Source organism: Hoplias malabaricus, chromosome 2 (genome assembly GCF_029633855.1).
Source record: "Hoplias malabaricus isolate fHopMal1 chromosome 2, fHopMal1.hap1, whole genome shotgun sequence".
In the NCBI taxonomy this organism is placed as follows: domain Eukaryota; kingdom Metazoa; phylum Chordata; class Actinopteri; order Characiformes; family Erythrinidae; genus Hoplias; species Hoplias malabaricus.
Genome location: NC_089801.1, coordinates 77,034,433 through 77,054,129, shown reverse-complemented (window position 1 = coordinate 77,054,129; position 19,697 = coordinate 77,034,433). Strand labels below are relative to the sequence as shown.

At 42.1% G+C, this 19,697-nt stretch overlaps 1 protein-coding gene across 1 annotated transcript; it reads left to right on the top strand.

Annotated features, from left to right (window-relative positions):
• Positions 1-789: 789 nt before the first annotated feature.
• On the top strand, positions 790-19,328 carry syngr3b (synaptogyrin 3b). The gene is made up of 4 exons (XM_066661673.1): positions 790-1,040; positions 7,325-7,559; positions 9,905-10,050; positions 14,991-19,328. Exons 1-4 carry the CDS (start codon positions 939-941, stop codon positions 15,210-15,212), a joined length of 705 nt encoding a protein of 234 aa, XP_066517770.1. The 5' UTR covers positions 790-938; the 3' UTR covers positions 15,213-19,328.
• Positions 19,329-19,697: the final 369 nt, after the last annotated feature.

Sequence of the window (19,697 nt, the reverse complement as noted above, 5' to 3'; positions counted from 1 at the left end):
GGACGTTCAAAATAGGTCTAAAAGTAGTCTGTCCGTCAAGGACATATTTTAAACGTCAATGGACGTCCAAAATCCATCTTAATAAGTTAGTTAAGTGGTGACCAATCGATAACGTCAGTGGACGTCCAAAACGCGTTTTATACAAGTAATTTATTTCGGGACCAATTAATAACGTCAATGGACGTCCAAAATACGTCTAATAGTCGTCTATTCAATGTCTGTGTTTGGACGTCTTTTCAACTTTCATTTTCAACCTTAAGAGAACGTTGATTAGACGGCAGTCATTACGTTATTTCAACGTTGAATCAACGGCTAATTGTTTACTGGGTTGTTTTATGGACACAAGACGCCTCTTCCTGAAATTGTGGATATTATTTTGTTTAAAATAATCAAAAGTGGTGAAACTATAAATTTATAGTCGGACATTAAATGGGAGATAATTTGCCATTTCATGTCGTTAATGTGGGAAAATACTGTGAGAAACTGTGTGAAGGATATGTTAGCAAGGGAACTAGCTAATAACGAACTAACTCTTTTGAGGAAGAGAAAGCCGTTAGCAGCGTTTAGAGGGTGACATTAATGTTTATATAAAACTGGCTGTTTCTAAAGCTTTTTTCCCACATCCCTGTTCACCAAAGAACAATATCAAACGCCTTAATAAAATCTCTTAATCCCATTCATGTTTCCGTACACCGCTCACAGCTCCTATTCAGTCTCCCGCGTGCACGCGCACAGCCGCGTCATAGTTAACTCGTGCCCGCGCCCTCGTCGCCTCGTGCGTTCCTGGCTCTGCGCGCGTTCCCGTCACTTGCCTTTTCCCTCGTCACTGTGCGCGTTCCCGTCACTGCGCTAGTTCGCCTCATTGTGTGTAACCTGCAATCTCGGATCCCTGCGCGCTCTCGTCAGTGCGCGCGCTCTGGTCATAGAAAGAAGCGGAGATGAACGGACCGGGCTCGTTCGGAGCGGGCCGAGCCGGGGCCGCTTTCGACCCGCTGAGCTTCACCAAGAAACCGCACACCATCCTCAGCGGACTCGCCGCGGTGAGACACACACACACACATCTGTGTTTATGTGCTCTTGGAGGGGGTGGGTTCACTGGCGGAGATTTAGAGCACCGCTGGGTGGACACCGTTTGTTTGTGTGTTTGTTTGTTTTCATATTCAAACAGAAAGAACGACCGTTGGAACTGGTTGGTTTGGCGTGTCTTATGGGACCTGTCCGAATGGTCACCCGTTGTGGATGTACCCGTTAGGTAACCATTACAAGTCGTCGAGAGTCAGTCACACAAATCGATCACCTGTTAAAATCAATACACTGTGATAGCAGCACAACACAGAACAACATTACGGACTATTAGAGGGGCACTAACACCGACAGAAACACGCAGAGACTTCTATGACGTGATATTCTATGAAGGATATTTATTTTTATTGAGACTGCAGTGTTGTTATTATACTCTATGTTGTAATATATTGTTTTAATTATATACAGATTTTGCTGACATTACAGTCTTATTTTAATTAAAATCACATATCTATAATTTTTTTTTGCGGCTGGCTGTGCAGTCAGTTAAACAGCTGATATTACGTAAACGCCTCCGTGGGCGCGGGTCACACTATGACGTCACGCGTTGCCGTGGAAATGACGCGGATACCACGTGTTTCAGCGTGGGGGGCCCATTATTATTTTCTTCCCTTACTCTCCTGAGCGCACTGAGCTGTTCACAACGCAGATATGACTGACTCCTCACAGCAAACACGTCACTCCCAACTCAGTTCTTATAACAGCATGTGGCTGCGAAGCTGCTGAATAAACGCCTACAGGCTTGATTTAATGCCCACTGTGCTCAATTATCACACCTACACTGCCATTTATTGTCCACATTATAATAAGAGTGAATACAACACACTACAGGATAGTTAGGGCACATCGGGACAAAAATGTGGTCTAATGGTTACAGATTTGGGCTTGGGACTGGAAGGTTGCTGCTTAGATCTCAACAGGCAGGAAACTTGAGGGTGCATGAAGTGAAGGATCTGCTCTGTCTCCTCCCTCAACATCCACAGCTGAGGTGCGCTTGAGCTAGGCACAACTACATCTACAACTGCCCCTCAGGCACTGTGATGGCTGCCCTCTGCTCAGGGTGTGTGTGTGTGTTCATTGTCATGGATGTGGTAAAGGAACACTAGATAGTATTTATACCTTACAATTATTTAATTCATTGTCTGTAAGCGCTTATCCAGTTCAGGGTCGTGGTGGGTCCACAGCACTGGGCACCGGATGCTCCAAATTCCTGCTGTCTCATGCTGTGGTGATCCAAAATGCTGCGTAATGCAAGCTTCATGATACAAGCAACCAGTAGCACACACTAAAACGAATGAATGAAACTAAAGACTATTACGTAACAACAGCAGCTACACAAACGGTATCTACCACTCCCACCACAGTTAACAAAGCTGTACTGAGTATTTTGATGAGGGGTAGGCATCAGCAATGTTAGCTTTTCTGTAGTAAAGTTTATATCTGGATTCCTTTCTTATGAAGTTTTAACCTTGTTAAAGTAACACTAGGTAGTATATTTACATTGTAATCACAGCTTCAAAATGATTGTGATGATCCACTGACCTGTCTGCCTCATGTCCGTGTGGTGTTTTTTATTTGATCTGCCTGGAAGGCAAATTCACTGATTCAGACGCCCACAGTTTCTTGCACTGTAAACTTGTGAGGTGGTTGGAGATAAAGGCGGAGAATAGTTGCGCATTCATAAATCAGCATACCGAATAAAGACAAGTTAAAACGAAGCCACTTTAAACGGATTAGTCTTGGAAGTTACCTCCACATCTATAACTCTGACGAATGGAGGTTTAATCAATGTGCTGCTGGGAAATGTAATGAGATATAATTAATAGGAACCAGATTCAGGCGAAATAAAAATCTGTACGGCAAAATGCCGTACAATCTGCCAAAAAACCAATCTGCCTTGGTTTACGTTCATTTTATGGGTTCCCCACATAGACGAACTGTGTAGTTCAAGAATTAGGGACTTTAGTCCATCTGTTTCTCTCAGTGCTTTATTGAAATCCGATTCACCCTGTCCAGCAGTGGTCAGGACCCTCAGAAAATGACAAAGTGAGGACACTGGTCCCACCAGGCCACATCACAGCAGAGTTTAGAGTAGGGCCGTGCCGTATCGTATCATTCGCGATAATATCGTCATATCCATTTAAACGATAAACAAAAATCAATATCGCGATAATCGAGATATCGTGACTTGTTTACATGATGATTCAGCACAACTATTCTGTATTTGTTTTGTTATTTACTGCCAAGCTTTAAGGCTACTTCCTGAATAATTAACGTTTACTGTTATACGCACACACTACTTTTTCTGAACTTTGGTTGTGTGGTAGATTTTTATGCTACATTTCAGAATCTTGGTAAATTAATGTTGATTACAAGATAAGACAACGTTTACTAATTTATTTTGTCAGTTCTTTATGTTTGGATATTTGAAACTGTTACATTTGTAGTAAAATTAAAAATGTAATTAATAAAGCTATTTAATGTTATTAATATATATTAAACACATTTATTTTATTTTAATTAATATTAATATAATATTTAATTTGTTGCATTAGTGTGTCCTTAAAATGAATATTAAAACACTAATAATAGTATTTTTCAGTGCTTTGTTCGTATCGCCAAGAATATCGTTATCGCAAAAACACCCTGAAATATCGTGATACTATTTTAGGGCCGTATCGCCCACCCCTAGTCTAAACTTCTTATATGACTAAACTTCTGTATTAGATATTAAACTTCTCTGCTAGCAAAATAAGTGAGAAACTGTGAGTTAAGATTAAAGAAAATATTTTTTAGGAGAACAATTTAAGGAGAATAATTTAAGCAAATTCTCATTGTGTGACGTCTGCCGACATTAATGTCTGTCTCAGGTTTCATGGTAGCATCACGATTTCTGTGTGCATTTGTACATCTGGTGTGTTCTCCCTGTGACTGAATGGGATTCCTCCTACAATCCAAAAACACATGTTGGTAGGTGGATTGGCATTGGGTGACTGGGTGAATGAGTGGTGCCTTGAGAAGCACTTGGCCCTATTCAGGACGGGTTCCTGTCTTAAACCTTGTGATTCCAGGTGAGCTACAGACCCACCACCATCTGATCAGGATGAAGCGCTTACAGAAGAATGAAGGAGTGAAGCTGAAAGTGATTAATACATTGTGAATGAACACTGTCATAATGAGAGTAGTGCCTAGTAGCCAAATTGCAGTTAATTGTAGCTAATAATACAGACTTCCACAACAAAATGGCTGTTATAGACCTATATAGTGAAGAGGGCATAGTCTTAATTTTGCTCACTCCAGAGAATGCAGCTCCACTTCACCACAGCCCAAACCTGGGGGATTTATACCTCTTTCCCATGCTTGGCATTGGTCATAATGCCATTATGTTGATGGGCAACTGCTCCAGAGCATCACATTATTGCAGCAATCAATTGCTTTTTGACTAAGGGCGTGTTTAGCATTTAGCAAGTGGATGCACTTTACAGTGGAAATGTTCTACCCCTTTTCCAAAAGTGACCACAGTTCTGAGGTCTTAATGAAAACTCTCTGTCATGCTTTGGTCAAAACATCACAAGGATCAAACAGCACAGCAGCAATCTCCCCTTGTTTAAATATCTCTGTTCAGAATTGTGACTGGTTTCTGAGCCACTCACTGTTCACCCCTACCATGAGTGCACAGCAGTGAGGAGCGAAGATCTGTTTTTTTCTCTGATTTCTCTTTCTTCTCCGTTGTTTTCTCAGTTTTTACTCAGTGCTCTTATTTCTCAGCACTTGTTGAGTGAGTTTTGCTCTGTTTAACCTCGTCCTTGTGCTTTCATATGAACACAGGTCCAGCTCTGTGATTACAGGGACTCTGATAGGGGGTGGGGCAATTCAAAGTCTCTGCACTTGACGTCTGAATGGCTCATATTATCCCATGTTTTCAGACTTTCCATGCTACAAAAATGAACTGGTTGGTCTTGTTTCCCAGTTTGTGGGCTTCAGGTCCAGTGCCCATGCACTGAAGAAGGGATTTCTTTCACAGTATGTCCCCTTTAAAACAGACTGAAATCACCCAAAACTATACAACACTATTACACCAAAACATGGCATGGATGTATGGCCTTGTGTTAAGATTTAGACTCGCATTGTTCAGACTTATAGGGCTTTCTGTGCATCCTCTTTCAGCGTGTCCTGGCTTTCAGCACGGTGCATCCCATCCACCAATAGCCAATGCAGCTGCGACTGTTGCCATGGCTACACGCATGCGTCAGCTCACGGAGTGCCATCACCTAAAATAGCACAGGCCTCTCCATCGCCTCTTCTTCTGTCTCTTATTCAGCCACACAGACTCGATAATACACTCCTTACTTTCTGTGTTTTACTTTGTTTTAAAAGTGTGCTGAAGGGCTACAAGAAAAACACAGTGAATATATACTGCCCCCTGTGCTGGTGTCCTCCATGTCTGGACGTGCCACACTCAGAGTATTTCAGATTCTTATACAAAAGGTAAGACAAGTAAACTACACGAAGAGGACGCAATACATGACTTTTAAATGATCAGTTAATGGACTGGAGGAATATATCTGCAACATATCTATCCTCCAAGTGCTCTCTAAAGTTAGTGACCGATTTCATTGAGGTTAGGTCTGTCCTGTCCTGGTGTGAGTAAAGGAAATCTGCATGTGTGTATTCCCAGACATGGATTGAACCTAGTGCCCAATGGAGTCCTCCAATTGGACAGTTATTCTTGGCTGAGAGGACACTGTGCAAGTTTGGCTGCCACTTTTTGCCCACGTGTTTGTGTGTGGATTGAAAGTTGAATGGAATAGAGCTCTGTGCAGTGTTGATTGTAAAGCTTCCTTGGGCGTCTATGAATAAATGTAACATTAGGAGTCTTGCCCAAGGACGGTCATTGGTAAATCAAATCCATCGCTTCACTTGAAATGTGCATGGTGTTACACTATAACAGTCATGTTGGGTCCAGTGTGTTTTGCTTTATTTCATGTTTTCCCGTATAACTTCGGGATCTGGAGTCTACCAACCCACACACTGTGACCCAGTAGGGTATTGTGATCTGCCAACTTTAGTGTGACCAGACGTACTCTTTTACCCGGACATGTCCTCTTTTTTATACTTAAAAAAATGTCCGGGCGGAATTTCACAAACGTCCGGGATTTTGTTTTTCTGGAGCTTACATAGAACTTCGAGAAGCGTTTCGTTCACAAACTAGTCCCGCCCTCCCCTACTCCGATTGGTTCACTTGAGTGAGAAGGGGGCGTGGTGAAGTAGCCTAAAATCTTCTGATTGGACGGTCTGACTGTAGAGCTACCGTTATTGGTCGATAACATTCTCTGTTAACATTTAATTGGTCAGCCCCCATGGAGACGTGTCCTCTTTTTCACCATCTCAGATCTGGACACCCTAGCCAACATCTGAAAAATGTGATAAAACAAGTGACTCTGGTTTTGTGCTACCTCTAATTTAGATTTAGTGGGTAATTCAGGGTTGTCTGAAGATCCTTGTCTGAGACCACAGGCGTAGACCTGACCTCAGTATTGGTAGGGACATATAAAACACTTCTTTACCACCACCAAACAAAAAAAAAAGCGAAATATATATTACCTCTAATGGGAAATCAATGACTAGGGAGGAGTATATAAACAAACACAGAGGAGGACTAATAAATACTGACCATTAAATAGTTTATTAAAATACTTTACATTAAAAGCTGCACGTACAATTAATTAAACCTCACGTTTGCAGAAAACTCATTCTCATTGGGAGTCGTTCCAAACGGGATTATTTAGACAAGATAAAGGCAACGGCTGTGCTATTTGATCCTTGTGGTGTTTTGACCAAAGCATGGTACAGACATTTTACTGACATTAATTGAAAACTGAAATAAAGAAGACAGGAAAAGACAGAGGAGGGGTGTTATTCAAGTCGCTGGTGAGGTGTAATGTCTTGCATTAGTGTGAAATATCGGAGTCACATTCTGAGGCTGTGGTGTAAATGACTCTGCACACACGTGCTAAGTTGGAGCATGACTCAAGGCTGGTGTGTAAAGGAGTGTGTCCTGGTTGATGTCTGCCATTCCGCATCCTTATAAATGAGCCGAAAGAGAAAGAGCAGAGAGGAAGAGCTAAAAGAAAGATAAACAGCGCTGTGCTCTCTCTCTCCTTTTAAATAAATGAATGTTATTATTATTTAAACAGTGCTAAAAGCTAATGTGTTGCTTTTGTGCTCTCTCTCCCCTCAGATCTTCTCCATGGTGGTGTTTGGCTCTATAATAAATGAGGGCTATGTGAATATGGGCAGCGAGCGGCTGCACTGTGTTTATAATAAAAACGCAGATGCCTGCAACTACGCCATCACTATCGGGGTGTTGGCGTTTTTAGCCTGCATCCTTTTCCTGGCTCTGGACGTCTACTTCCCTCAGATCAGCAACGTTAAGGATCGAAAGAGGGCTGTGCTGCTGGAGATGGGCTTTTCAGGTAACTCTCCCACCAACACATCCTCAGTTCCATGTGCCCTTCTTTCCTCATACATACTCTGTGTTATACATGAAAACATGAACGATAGCTCTTAGCTTTGTAGCCTGGTTTAGCCCAAATGACCCAAATACAGGCCAGTAATAGTCTGTAAAGGCCAGGCAAAATTTGGTTGATCCATATCTGAGTCTAGTAGTCAAATGAGCCTAAGACAAATTCTAGAACTGAAGCTACACTGATTCACCATAACGTTATGACTACCTCTTGATTTGCATACTCACAAACACTGAACCCACCCACTGTCCACTGTTATACCACCTTGTAGATGTAAAGTCAGAGACAGTAGCTCACCTGTTACTACACAGTCCTCTAATCCTTCAGCAGTGGACACAGGATGCTGTCGGCTGGATGTTTTTGAAACATTAAGTAGTTTAGAAACTCCAGGAGCACTGCTGTGTCTGATCCAATCGTACCATCACAACACACCACCACATCAGGGTCACTGCAGCTCTGAGAATGATCCACCACCTAAATCACACCTGCTCTGTGGGGGTCCTGACCATTGGAGATTAGAGTGAAAGGGGACAACAAACTATCTAGAACAGCAAACGGACTACAGTCTGTAATTGTAGAACTACGAAGTGCTTCTGTGTGGACCGTGGAGCTGAGAGAACGGACAGTGAGTGCTGAAACAAGGAGGTGGTCATAATGTTATGTTAGAAAACCGAATGTGTTTTCCATTGTAGCCGAGCAGACTGCTTAGCTAAGTTAACCCAGCTGGTATCTGAAGAGCCTTTCAACCTGCAAAATGTGAAACAAGTCCCAGTCAGTTTTCTGTGAGCTGCCTAAATGTGAAAACTCATCGTTCTGATACTGAACCACTGCACATGTCAAGTGCAGGATCATGATGGTTTATACCTTCCCTCACCTGAGCATCTCCAATCCCAATTCCGGGAATCGCGTTCACGATGAGGTTAAAGTTCGTCAAACAGGAAATGACCATAGGGAAGAAATGGGGAAAACGTAAACAAGAACAGAGAAACGAGAGAACTGCAAATCTGAAGAGTTCAAACAATGAAAAACCATTGTTTCTGTGTGTCTCGCTTCTTGCTGCAGTGTACTTGGGGGTGTGCTGTATGTGGCTCATTCTCAGAACGGGGCTGTTGTGCTTAAACCTTGTGGTATTTTGACACAGGCATGTCACAGGCGTCTCATTAAGAGCCCACAGCTTTGTTTAATTGTGAAAACGTGTGCCCCCTTTAGTCAAAACAAATATCCTTTAATGAAAATCAACTGAACCTGGCTTCGTCAGACAATGCGAGCACTGAGTGCCTGAATTCAGGATTTCACTCTTTTCTTTTAAGAAGCGGAAGGCCCTTCAAGATGGCGGCAAGTGTAAAGATGTAAGAATGAAGGGAGAAACCATACAGTGTTCAACACAAAAGAGGAAACGAAGAGGAGCAAACAAAGAAATAAGATATGACAGGACTAAGAAACAAAAGCTAAACACCAGGGCACTGTGACTGTAAAAAAAAAGCCAAGGTGGGAGACGAAGTCATGGTGGATATGTACACAAACACCTAGCATCAAACTGAAACCATGGCAACAGAACCATGCTCAGACGCAAGATATGACAAAGAGCAGAGCAACAGAGTGGCAAGGGGTGGAGCGGTGAAACAAAACTAATACAGAAGAAGGGTAGGAATGTTACTGCAGGTTTCTCCTGAAGACAGCTACGTCCCACTCTCCCACTCTCTACACACCGCAGTTCTGAAATCAGAGCTCTGAGACATATATATTGGCTTTAAATAGGAGGGAAGAGACATAAATTGTGAGCATATTACAGTGCGTTTTTTGTGATAATCTTGATAACAGGCCAATATCAAAGTGCTGGGTCACTGAATGATGGGGAAATATTGATATTTGTGCTGTGGGCTCCCCCTTCTGCTGCAGAATGTAATTCAATTTTAACAGTAATGCACTGAGGTAAAGGGGGAGGGGAGGTTTGTTTCCTACCCTCCTCCAACAGTTACATAGCGCAGTTTCTGCAGTGCTGACCCTGGAGTAGCAACGACAGAGGCTTCCCCTATTACAGCTCAGTGGAGCATCACAATGATTCTGAAGCTGTAATTTTAAGGTTGTATTATGTACGTTTCCTTTAAACCACTGCATTTCCTTTTGGGCTGCACTAGCAACATTAAATATTTAAGCATACACTCCCTACCGGAATTTACAATGCTGCTGTGTGGTAAATCAATATCAAAAACACATCCGCCCACACAACCCACAGTTTCAGACACTCACAAAATTATTTTCTCGTATTTTCTTTTCCTGCCTTTTCCCCGCAGGGTTCTGGACCTTTCTCTGGTTTGTAGCGTTCTGTTTTCTGGCCAATCAGTGGAGCCGCACCTCCCCCAAAGAGCTGCCCCTGGAGCAGGCCACAGACGCAGCACGAGCCGCCATCGCATTCTCATTCTTCTCTATTCTTACCTGGGTAATACACGCGCACACACACACACAAACACACACACACACACAGTTTTACAATATTTGACCCTCGGTGTCTGTGTTTCAGGGTTACCTTTGCCTATTAACTATTCACAAATTTAAGAACATCGCCTTTATGGAGGACAAACAAAGACTGCTGTCCGTACCGCCTCCTACTCTCTCTCTAGTGTAGATTCCAGCTCAGTGTAATCTACTTAACGCCCTACTAACTTCTTCTCATGTGCAGTATGCACTACAGTAGTGCATTAACTGTTTACTGAACACTATTAATACACATTGCAATACACTGCACTCGTTTATTTCAGTAGCAGTGGACTGCAGCAGTAAATAATACCAAAGAGTTGTGTGAAGACAAACTGACGAACCCTGCAGCTGTGATGAATGACTCCATGTTCATCCCAGACTCTACTCATGAATCTCTTAAAGCAGTAGTGCAGCAAAATTATAAAATGACATTTATCTCTTTATGCCCAAATATGGTTAATAACAGAAAAAAGTCCACTTTACAACTGTGGCAAGGCATATGTGTTTATTATCTGCATTAACCTCATATCATACATATAATAACCCTCCACAATTATGGGCACCCTGGTAAAATGAGTAAAAAATGGTGTAAAGATTTACACTTAAGTTGAGTTAGTTTAATTTCACATAGAAAAAAATGACAAAATTCATTCATTCATTCATTGTCTGTAAGCCTTATCCAATTCAGGGTCGTGGTGGGTCCAGAGCCTACCTGGAATCATTGGGCGCAAGGTGGGAATACACCCTGGAGGGGGCGCCAGTCCTTCACAGGGCAACACAGACACACACACACTCACACCTACGGACACTTTTGAGTCGCCAATCCACCTACCAACGTGTGTTTTTGGACTGTGGGAGGAAACCTGAGCACCCAGAGGAAACCCACGCAGACACAGGGAGAACACACCACACTGTCTGTGAGGAGTGTGGTGTGTTCTCCCTGTGTCTGCGTGGGTTTCCTCCGGGTGACTGTCTGTGAGGAGTGTGGTGTGTTCTCCCTGTGTCTGCGTGGGTTTCCTCCGGGTGACTGTCTGTGAGGAGTGTGGTGGGTTCTCCCTGTGTCTGCGTGGGTTTCATCCGGGTGACTGTCTGTGAGGAGTGTGGTGTGTTCTCCCTGTGTCTGCGTGGGTTTCCTCCGGGTGACTGTCTGTGAGGAGTGTGGTGTGTTCTCCCTGTGTCTGCGTGGGTTTCATCCGGGTGACTGTCTGTGAGGAGTGTGGTGGGTTCTCCCTGTGTCTGCGTGGGTTTCATCCGGGTGACTGTCTGTGAGGAGTGTGGTGTGTTCTCCCTGTGTCTGCGTGGGTTTCCTCCGGGTGACTGTCTGTGAGGAGTGTGGTGGGTTCTCCCTGTGTCTGCGTGGGTTTCATCCGGGTGACTGTCTGTGAGGAGTGTGGTGTGTTCTCCCTGTGTCTGCGTGGGTTTCCTCCGGGTGACTGTCTGTGAGGAGTGTGGTGTGTTCTCCCTGTGTCTGCGTGGGTTTCCTCCGGGTGACTGTCTGTGAGGAGTGTGGTGTGTTCTCCCTGTGTCTGCGTGGGTTTCCTCTGGGTGACTGTCTGTGAGGAGTGTGGTGTGTTCTCCCTGCGTCTGCGTGGGTTTCATCCGGGTGACTGTTTGTGAGGAGTGTGGTGTGTTCTCCATGTGTCAGGTTTCCTCCAGGTGCTCTGGTTTCCTCCCATTTTCCAAAAACACACATTGGTAGGTGGATTGGCGACTCAAATGTGTCCATAGGTGTGAAAGTATGAGTGTGTGTTGCCCTGTGACTGGCGCCCCCTTCTTGGGTGTGTTCTCACCTTGCACCCAGTGATTCTGGATAGGCTCTGGACCCACCACGACCCTGAACTGTATAAGCGGTTACAGACAATGAATAATTGTTAAAGAAAAATAAACTTAAAAAAACCCACATTTTTTGTTTCCTCACCATTTGCTGCTCTCCAGTCTGTTTGAATGCTCAAATTCAGTCTGATGTGTTACGAAGCCCCGGTGACAGGAAATAGGTAAAAAAAAGCTTCTGAACATAATCACAATCGTAGATGTCCTCTTTAATTCTCAAGGAAATAAGTCCCACATCTAGAAACAATTATTTTTAACATAATCACAGGTAACATCAGGACAACACAAAATTGGTTTACTGAACACAGAATCAAGCTTCTGCCTTTTCAGTGGCCCAGTCTACACCCTACAGTAAAGCTGTGGGCTGAGATAAAGAGGACAGTGCATTCGAAAGGACCTAGGACCCTGAACGATCTGATTAGATTCTGTAAAGAGGAATGGGCTCAAACTCCCTGCTCTGAATTCTAATAAGATGGTACAGGTGAAGACTAAGCACTGTTTTCTGGACAAATGAAGGTTGGGCAAGTTATTATATGCAGAGACAATAAGAATGGCACATGTGGTTTTGGTAAAAAATAATGATATCTTTAATAGGGACATTGTTTTCCCTCTCAGACTGAATTCACTTCAACTAAAGCTTGGACTTCACCAATTGTTTAGTGTGAGATTACAGCAATTTTTATTTTTTACTCATCTTCATTAGAGGTGCCAATAATTGTGGTGGGGACTGTAATGGGAATCAAGCAGGTAGTGATGAAAAACAAAAGGCAAAAGTCACAAGACTGTGTTAAGTGGGGCTTCATTATTTCACCAAGAGTTTCACCACCTGAGCAGTGAACTAAATGTGAATGGATCAGAATGACACTATCATAGCAGAACTTATTGTCTTTCCTAATTAATTTTTAAGTGTATAACAAAATAATCCGAATGAAAATTATAAAAAAAAAAATATGTAGACAGCTGTAAAGCGGTTTGTTAAGGTTTAATAATGGTTGAACTTACTTAAGCTGGAATTTTAATGTGGACGTGAATTGCACTTATAAAATTTAGGAAGAATATTTACACATTATTCGTTTTTGAAGTGTGTAAATTCACCTTTTAGAAAACTGAAATAGAAATTGTAAGGTTTACTTTGGCTCAATTTATTTATCCTAAGGTGGACGCAAATTTAAACGTACGCACATGGGGCATATAAAATATATATTTTTTCGGTATAGTTATGCATTTTTAAAGTGCATAAAAATAATCTGGTGACAACTTTAGACCAATTTAAAACAAATTTAAAAGGTTTTAACTGGTGTAACGTTTTTAATGTGAACTCAGAATTTTAGACGTACACTAATGGGGCTAGGTTTAGGGTCTACCTCCACTTTCATCCAAAAATTAATAACAAAACACCCCACTGACTCAACAAATTCTGTTTGGGAGTCCTTTCCAAAACCAAGTCAATTAAAATAATTGTGGTGTTTGAACGCCCTCGAAGACCTCTCCAGGGCCTACCCTTTTTGGAGTCTTCCCTGTACAGTGCCCCTAGTGGATGTTTCGGGACGTGTAAATTTAAACGGAATGTAGAACTTGCAAAAACGTATATATTCATGTGTATGAGATAGGAGAGTGTGTTGGTTAAAACATATGACATTAAGCATTACCGTGAAAAACAACTTATATTAGGACTGTAGCACCAGACATTTTTTTAGTGGTCGATATAACATCCCAAAAATAATTGCGAAAAATATTATTATTATCATTTCAAGTCCTTTTTATCCCAATGATATTATGATATGATAATGTCATTTTAAAGAGCAATGCACTTAAAACCGAAGCATATTCAGGCAGTGGAACTCCAATGTAAAATAAGTTGCTATGTCCCAAATAAATATAATATAAATTTAAAACAACCCACATCTCCAGGACAGAGTGACCAGGGAAAACCAGCGAACAGAACAGAGCAGGTGGTTACATTCTGATGTCAGTAAACACAATGGGCAATATTTAGATCAGCAAATATTGTAGAACTGCCCATATATTGTATGATATGTCGATAATGTAATAATGTGACAGGCCTACCTATGAGTATACCATGAGATAACACACACCCACTGTTTTCAGAAGAGATTGTTGTTTGTGAATCGGTTTGATCTCTAAGACGCTCCATTTCTACCGTCACAAACAACGAGCACAGTCTGGACAATAGCTGTTTACCCGATTAGTAAGAGGCACATTGTCACCGGTGGTGCTTATTGGCTGCTCTCTCCTCCTCCAGTGGCATGGTGAGACTTAGCCAATCGGCTCCTTACAAGATCTGCTGGTCTTGGCCGACTGAAAAATGTCATCAAATGGAGTCAATGAACTATCGCTTTAAGAAGTATTATAATCTGTTATCTAGTTGTGTGCTGTGGTCAAACTGAATGTTTTATTGATTTTGTACATGTGTGTATGTGTCTATCTATCTATCTATCTATCTATCTGTCTGTCTGTCTATCTATCTATCTATCTAGATAGGTTCCTCAAAGGACCCTCACAGAGCAGCGTGATTTGGGTGCTGCATCTCAGTTGCGGCAGTGACACTGTGGTGGTGGGTGTTGTGTTAGTGTGAGTTGTGCTGTTGTAAGTGGATCAGACACAGCAGTGCTGCTGGAGTTTTTAAACCCTGTGTCCACTCAGTGTCCAATACCTTGTTGGTCCAACTTGTAGATGTTAAGTCAGTTTGTGTCGGTCGTCCTCCAGTTCCTCATCAATGGACGCAGGACGCTGTCGGCTGGACGCTTTTGGTTGGTGGACTATTGTTTGTCCAGCAGTTACACTGAGGGTTTAAAGTTTCCAGGATCACTGCTGTGTCTGATCCACTTGTACCAGCACAACAACACACTAACACATGACCACCATGTTGGTGTCACTGCAGCACTGAGAATGATCCACCACCCAAATCATACCTGCTCTGTGGGGACCCTGAGCATTGAGGAACAGGGATGGGATAAAACTATGACAATAATCTGCAATAGTTTTAGCTGTAGACCCTGACTGATTAATCTGACTAATGTGGTTAATGTGACTAATCTGATTAATGACCAGGCGGCTCTGACGGCATGCGCTGTGCAGAAGTTCCTTCTGGGAACCGACATGACGCTCTTTGTCAGTGACCCGGCGGCCGCACAGACGCCCAAACAACCGTATCCCCCCAACGACATCACCGGCCAGACCACCATCCCCGTCACCAACACCTACCAGAGCCCACCACTCATCGAAACGGTGGAGACACGCCCACCTGCCTACCAGATTCCCCCAGCCTTTTAAACCACCGGCAACGAGGAGACAGAGTGGAGAACGAGGGGGGTTAGTTAAGTGTTTTATAATTAGGGGTGTACATCCTTGACCTCACAGAATAAAGGATTCGCTAATGAACCCTTAAGAGGCAGTTGAATGCGTCATAACAACTGAAACATCACCAGAATTTGATAACAATGATTTGACAGGGACATTATACACAATAAAAATATGTCTTTTTCTCTTTATGGTTTAGCATATACAAAGAAGTATTACAATTAAAACTGACTGTATAATGGATATTTACACCCCTAATTGTAATCATTTAAAAGAGATGGAACGGGGGGCTATTACTTATCCCTTAATGATGCACTGCAAACAGCAAAAGGAAATAAATGTAGCCTGGATCTGCAGAAAACGCAGATATTTTGAGGCTTTGGTTTAGTTGCTTCCTGAAATGTTTTCTGAGTTTGCAGTTACGAGAGAACAGAAGAAAAATACAGCCAGTCACAACCTGCTCTTTACGAATTTCTTTGTGTAATTTGTTATTTATTCTCGGATATTCTCAAGATACAGAATTGCCAAGATGCCAGGTTTAAAATACAGAGGATTTATTTATTATTATTTATAAAAAGAATGATAAGATTGTTTATTCAGTGATACATTTGTAAGAACGACAGCGATAAACTATCAGCTCAATGGAACTGCAGCTGTAACACAGTCCAGAATTGTCTACGTTACATCATTTATTACTATTTTCTTATTTCTTCGTTTTGTTTTCTGTAAAAGCTGATTTCTGTTATGAGATTTATTTGTGCTTAATTTTTTGGCTGTATTATAGATTCCATGGGGCCAGATGTGACTTCGTATAGAGGATACACACCTGGAGAAAACCTATTACACTTCTGGTGTTGAATTAAGGTGAAATTTGTCAAAAAATAATAAAATAAAAAAATCCCAACAATGTGCCCCAAAGTCCTCTAACCTCTTTAAAGCAACACTAGGTAAGATTTTGTATTTTTGCTCCTGGGCTCCCTTCATAATTCACTTTTACACAGCACTGTCCTGAAAGGTGGAGTTGAGGGAGGGAGATGAGGATAAGTTACATAGTGCAGTTTCTGCAGTGCTGAAGATTTAAAGCTGTAACCTTAAGGTAAAAATACTACCTAGTGTTGCATACAATCAAAAATCACACTCTAATTAAGCTATATCGATTTACACCACCTTAATTGAAGGTTTCTGGGAGCTTCAAACAATCTTGGTGAATATCGCAATATCGCCCCCACTAGGCCTATCATGGTTAGTGCATGACCACCTGACTAAATTACGCCAAACGCTCCGTGTTATTTAAGACGACTGCTGTTATTTTCTACAGTCCAACCAACCGAATCTGGATTTGGCGCATTGCCATTTCTTGGTCGGAGCCAAACAATTATAACAGGACACATCAAATCTGATCAAATCGTCTGACTGCTGTTTTTCGAGGGCAGCAATAAGTAATGTTTAACGGCAGTTTGGTCAGGTGAGATCTGGTGAGTACAGCTACGATGTCAGCTGATCAGACAGTTTGCCTCCTGCAAGAATCCGTGTTTAAAAGGCGAACTGTTAGCCCCAATGAGTGATATGTCAGTCCATTTTGTAGACTCGAATAAATGACCCTGACCTCCATTTCTGAGCTGTTCACAAGGCGTCGGATTGGTTTCTGAATTTCACACTCCATTCCGCATTTAGCCTCATGATTTGGAGTTCACCTCTGGCCCCTTGAGTCTCTAACTGAAACAGAGCGCGACAGCGAAGTCCAGTGTTGTTAGCCAATGACAGCATGATTCAGCCGGAGGGCGGGGATGGGCGGGGCATATTTTGTTTGTTTGTTTGTTTTTCGTACAAACAGTGTACAAGGAGGTGAGGTCAACATTCGCCACTGCAGCCAGTGACTGCATGTGTGTGTGTGTGTGACCACTGGCCAGAAAATACATTCCTAGTGAGAGTCCTAGTGAAAGCATCTCAACAATGTTTACTGTAAAATGCTATATCTCTCTGTGTGTGTTTTGTGTGAATGTCCGAGAGAAAGAGAGAGAGAGAGGGGTGGAGAGAGTGAATAGTGTCCTCAATCTTACTGCATGATAAGTCTACAGACTTGTAGAACTTTCCACTTATACAAAAGGGTATTAGCATTAGAGCTGCTGAGAGACGGAGGGAAATGTTCAGCTCAAACCCCAACGAAATAAAGACTCTGTCGGAAAGTGCTCCTTCCGCTTCCATTTCCCTGAGTTTGTTTCATTTTCAGCTCTTTTTAAGCGTGAAATCTCCAACCAAGCGTTCTTCATCCACACCCAGGGGACTTCTCAGGGTTTTCAACTCCTTCTTGCTTTCGCTGGTAGTTTTTTTCTGGACACATGGCAGAATTTAGAGAAGGATTTCAACATAGTGCCATGGTTAAGATGTGAGTTATTTAGAGTGGTTTAATGGAAACACAGGTCATTTCTTTAAAGTGTTGTGATATAAACCAGGGGTCTTAATCAGAGGTGGGTACCAAGTAGTTACTAATACCGTACTGTTAAGAAGGACTGGCGCCCCCTCCAGGGTGTGTTCCTGCCTTGCGCACCGTGTTTACGGGTAGGCTCCGGACTCACTGCGACCCTGAACTGGATAAACGCTCACAGACAATGAATGAATAAGCGCGGTGCTTGTATAAAACGATAAATACAGTAGATACAAAACCAGAAATACAGTAAAAGTATTATTTATTAAACAGTAATAGCTGTGTTGTTAGCAATGTTCGTTCCCATTTGTTCTCCTTGATCGTATGGATTTACTAAATCAATAGCACACTTGATTTAACCTAGTGAAGTATTAATTAACCTCAGTGAATCTAGGTATTGGATGCAGTAAGACTGGACTGAGAGGAGAGATCTGAAAAACAGCACATTCACACACAGTATCAACAATTACTGTAATAATGTTAATTGTTTTTATTCAAATATTGGTGTTATTTTTTAAATAGCAAATAAACTACTGCTAAGAATAATAGCGTTTTTAAATCTAGATTTCTGAGGTGCTGATGACTGTTGGGCAGTAGAGTACGTTTCCTTCAGTGTCACTAAAGCAGCCTTTTCTTAATTCACAACCCAAATCCTCTTGTTTCTACTGAAGTACGCTAGCGTATTAAAAGCATCCACATTTCAGAATTCCAGGTCCTAGCTCCATGTGAGCTCCAGCGAGGCGACACTGGCATGTGGAATAAACCTTGACTCCAAGCGAGACTCAAAATGGGAACCCACCCTCTTCTGGAAAACAAAGACTGAGCTGTGTATAAACAGAGAGTGGTATGAGTGAAGGATTATCTTAACATATTAAAGCAACACTAAGTAGTTTTTAAACCATAAAATTACAGCTCCAGAGTCATAGTGATGCTCCACTGATCTGTAATAGAGAGAACAGAGCCTGTATTGTTGCTATTACAGGCTCAGCACTGCAGACACTGCACTGTGTAACGGTTGGAATAGGGGAGGGAGGCACAGCCCCCCTCCGTCCCCCTCCCACTTGATTTCAGGATTTCAATGCTGTGAAAGTGAATTACACTCTGCAACTGTAGGGGGAGACCACAAACAAAAAATAAATAAATAATAATAAATCTTACCTAGTGTCCTTTAAGAAGATCTAGTGCTTTTAGGTACTTTAGTATCTGTATGTGTTCTCAAGCTTATGGCTACTTTAATCACTTCTGGACGCTGAGCAGAACAAATGGGAAAATGTGGTCTGAGTTATTTAAATGGAGAGAAGTAACGGGTTGCTATCTGTACGGTGGCCTGGAGTAGGAAGAATGACAAAAAACAAAAACATTAATTACAAAGAAAATAAAGGAATTATGAGAAAAAAGAGAAAGACAAATGAGTAGAGAGTAAAATATGAAAAGAGACATGAGGAGGTCAGAAAGCCATTAAAACTCTATTAGAGGTTAAACCTTGCTTTCATTAATAATCATAATCACACACTCACACAGAGCTGATATCACACACTGCTGCTCCTATAGGATATGTGTGTGTGTATTGGGGGTGGGGGGGGTGTAACCATGTGGCCCATAGAGCCAAGCTCAACGTCCTTTAGAAAGCCAATATTGTTGGGTTTTTGTCATTTGTTTGCTGCCTTAATGCTGTTGTGTTTTGACTTTCTGGGCCACCGTACAGCGGGTGAAAACACAGCATTCGAACAAGTATGAGAAAATGTCACTTCTCAGTCCTGAACATGTGCTAAAAACACAGTGGACCGACTGAGAAAACAGAGAACATAGAGAACAAGAATAAAGCCCAATAAATATCCATTAAAGAAGCAGTGTGTAATATTTATGGGGGCTCTATCAACAGTAATCACCTACAGTACAGAAAAGCATGTTTTAATAGTGCATAATCACCTATTTATCCAAATACTTATGTTTTTTGTTAACTAAATATTAGCCCTTCACCACTACGTACGGAGAGGGTCTCTCCTTCCAACAGAGGCAGCCATGTTGTGCCG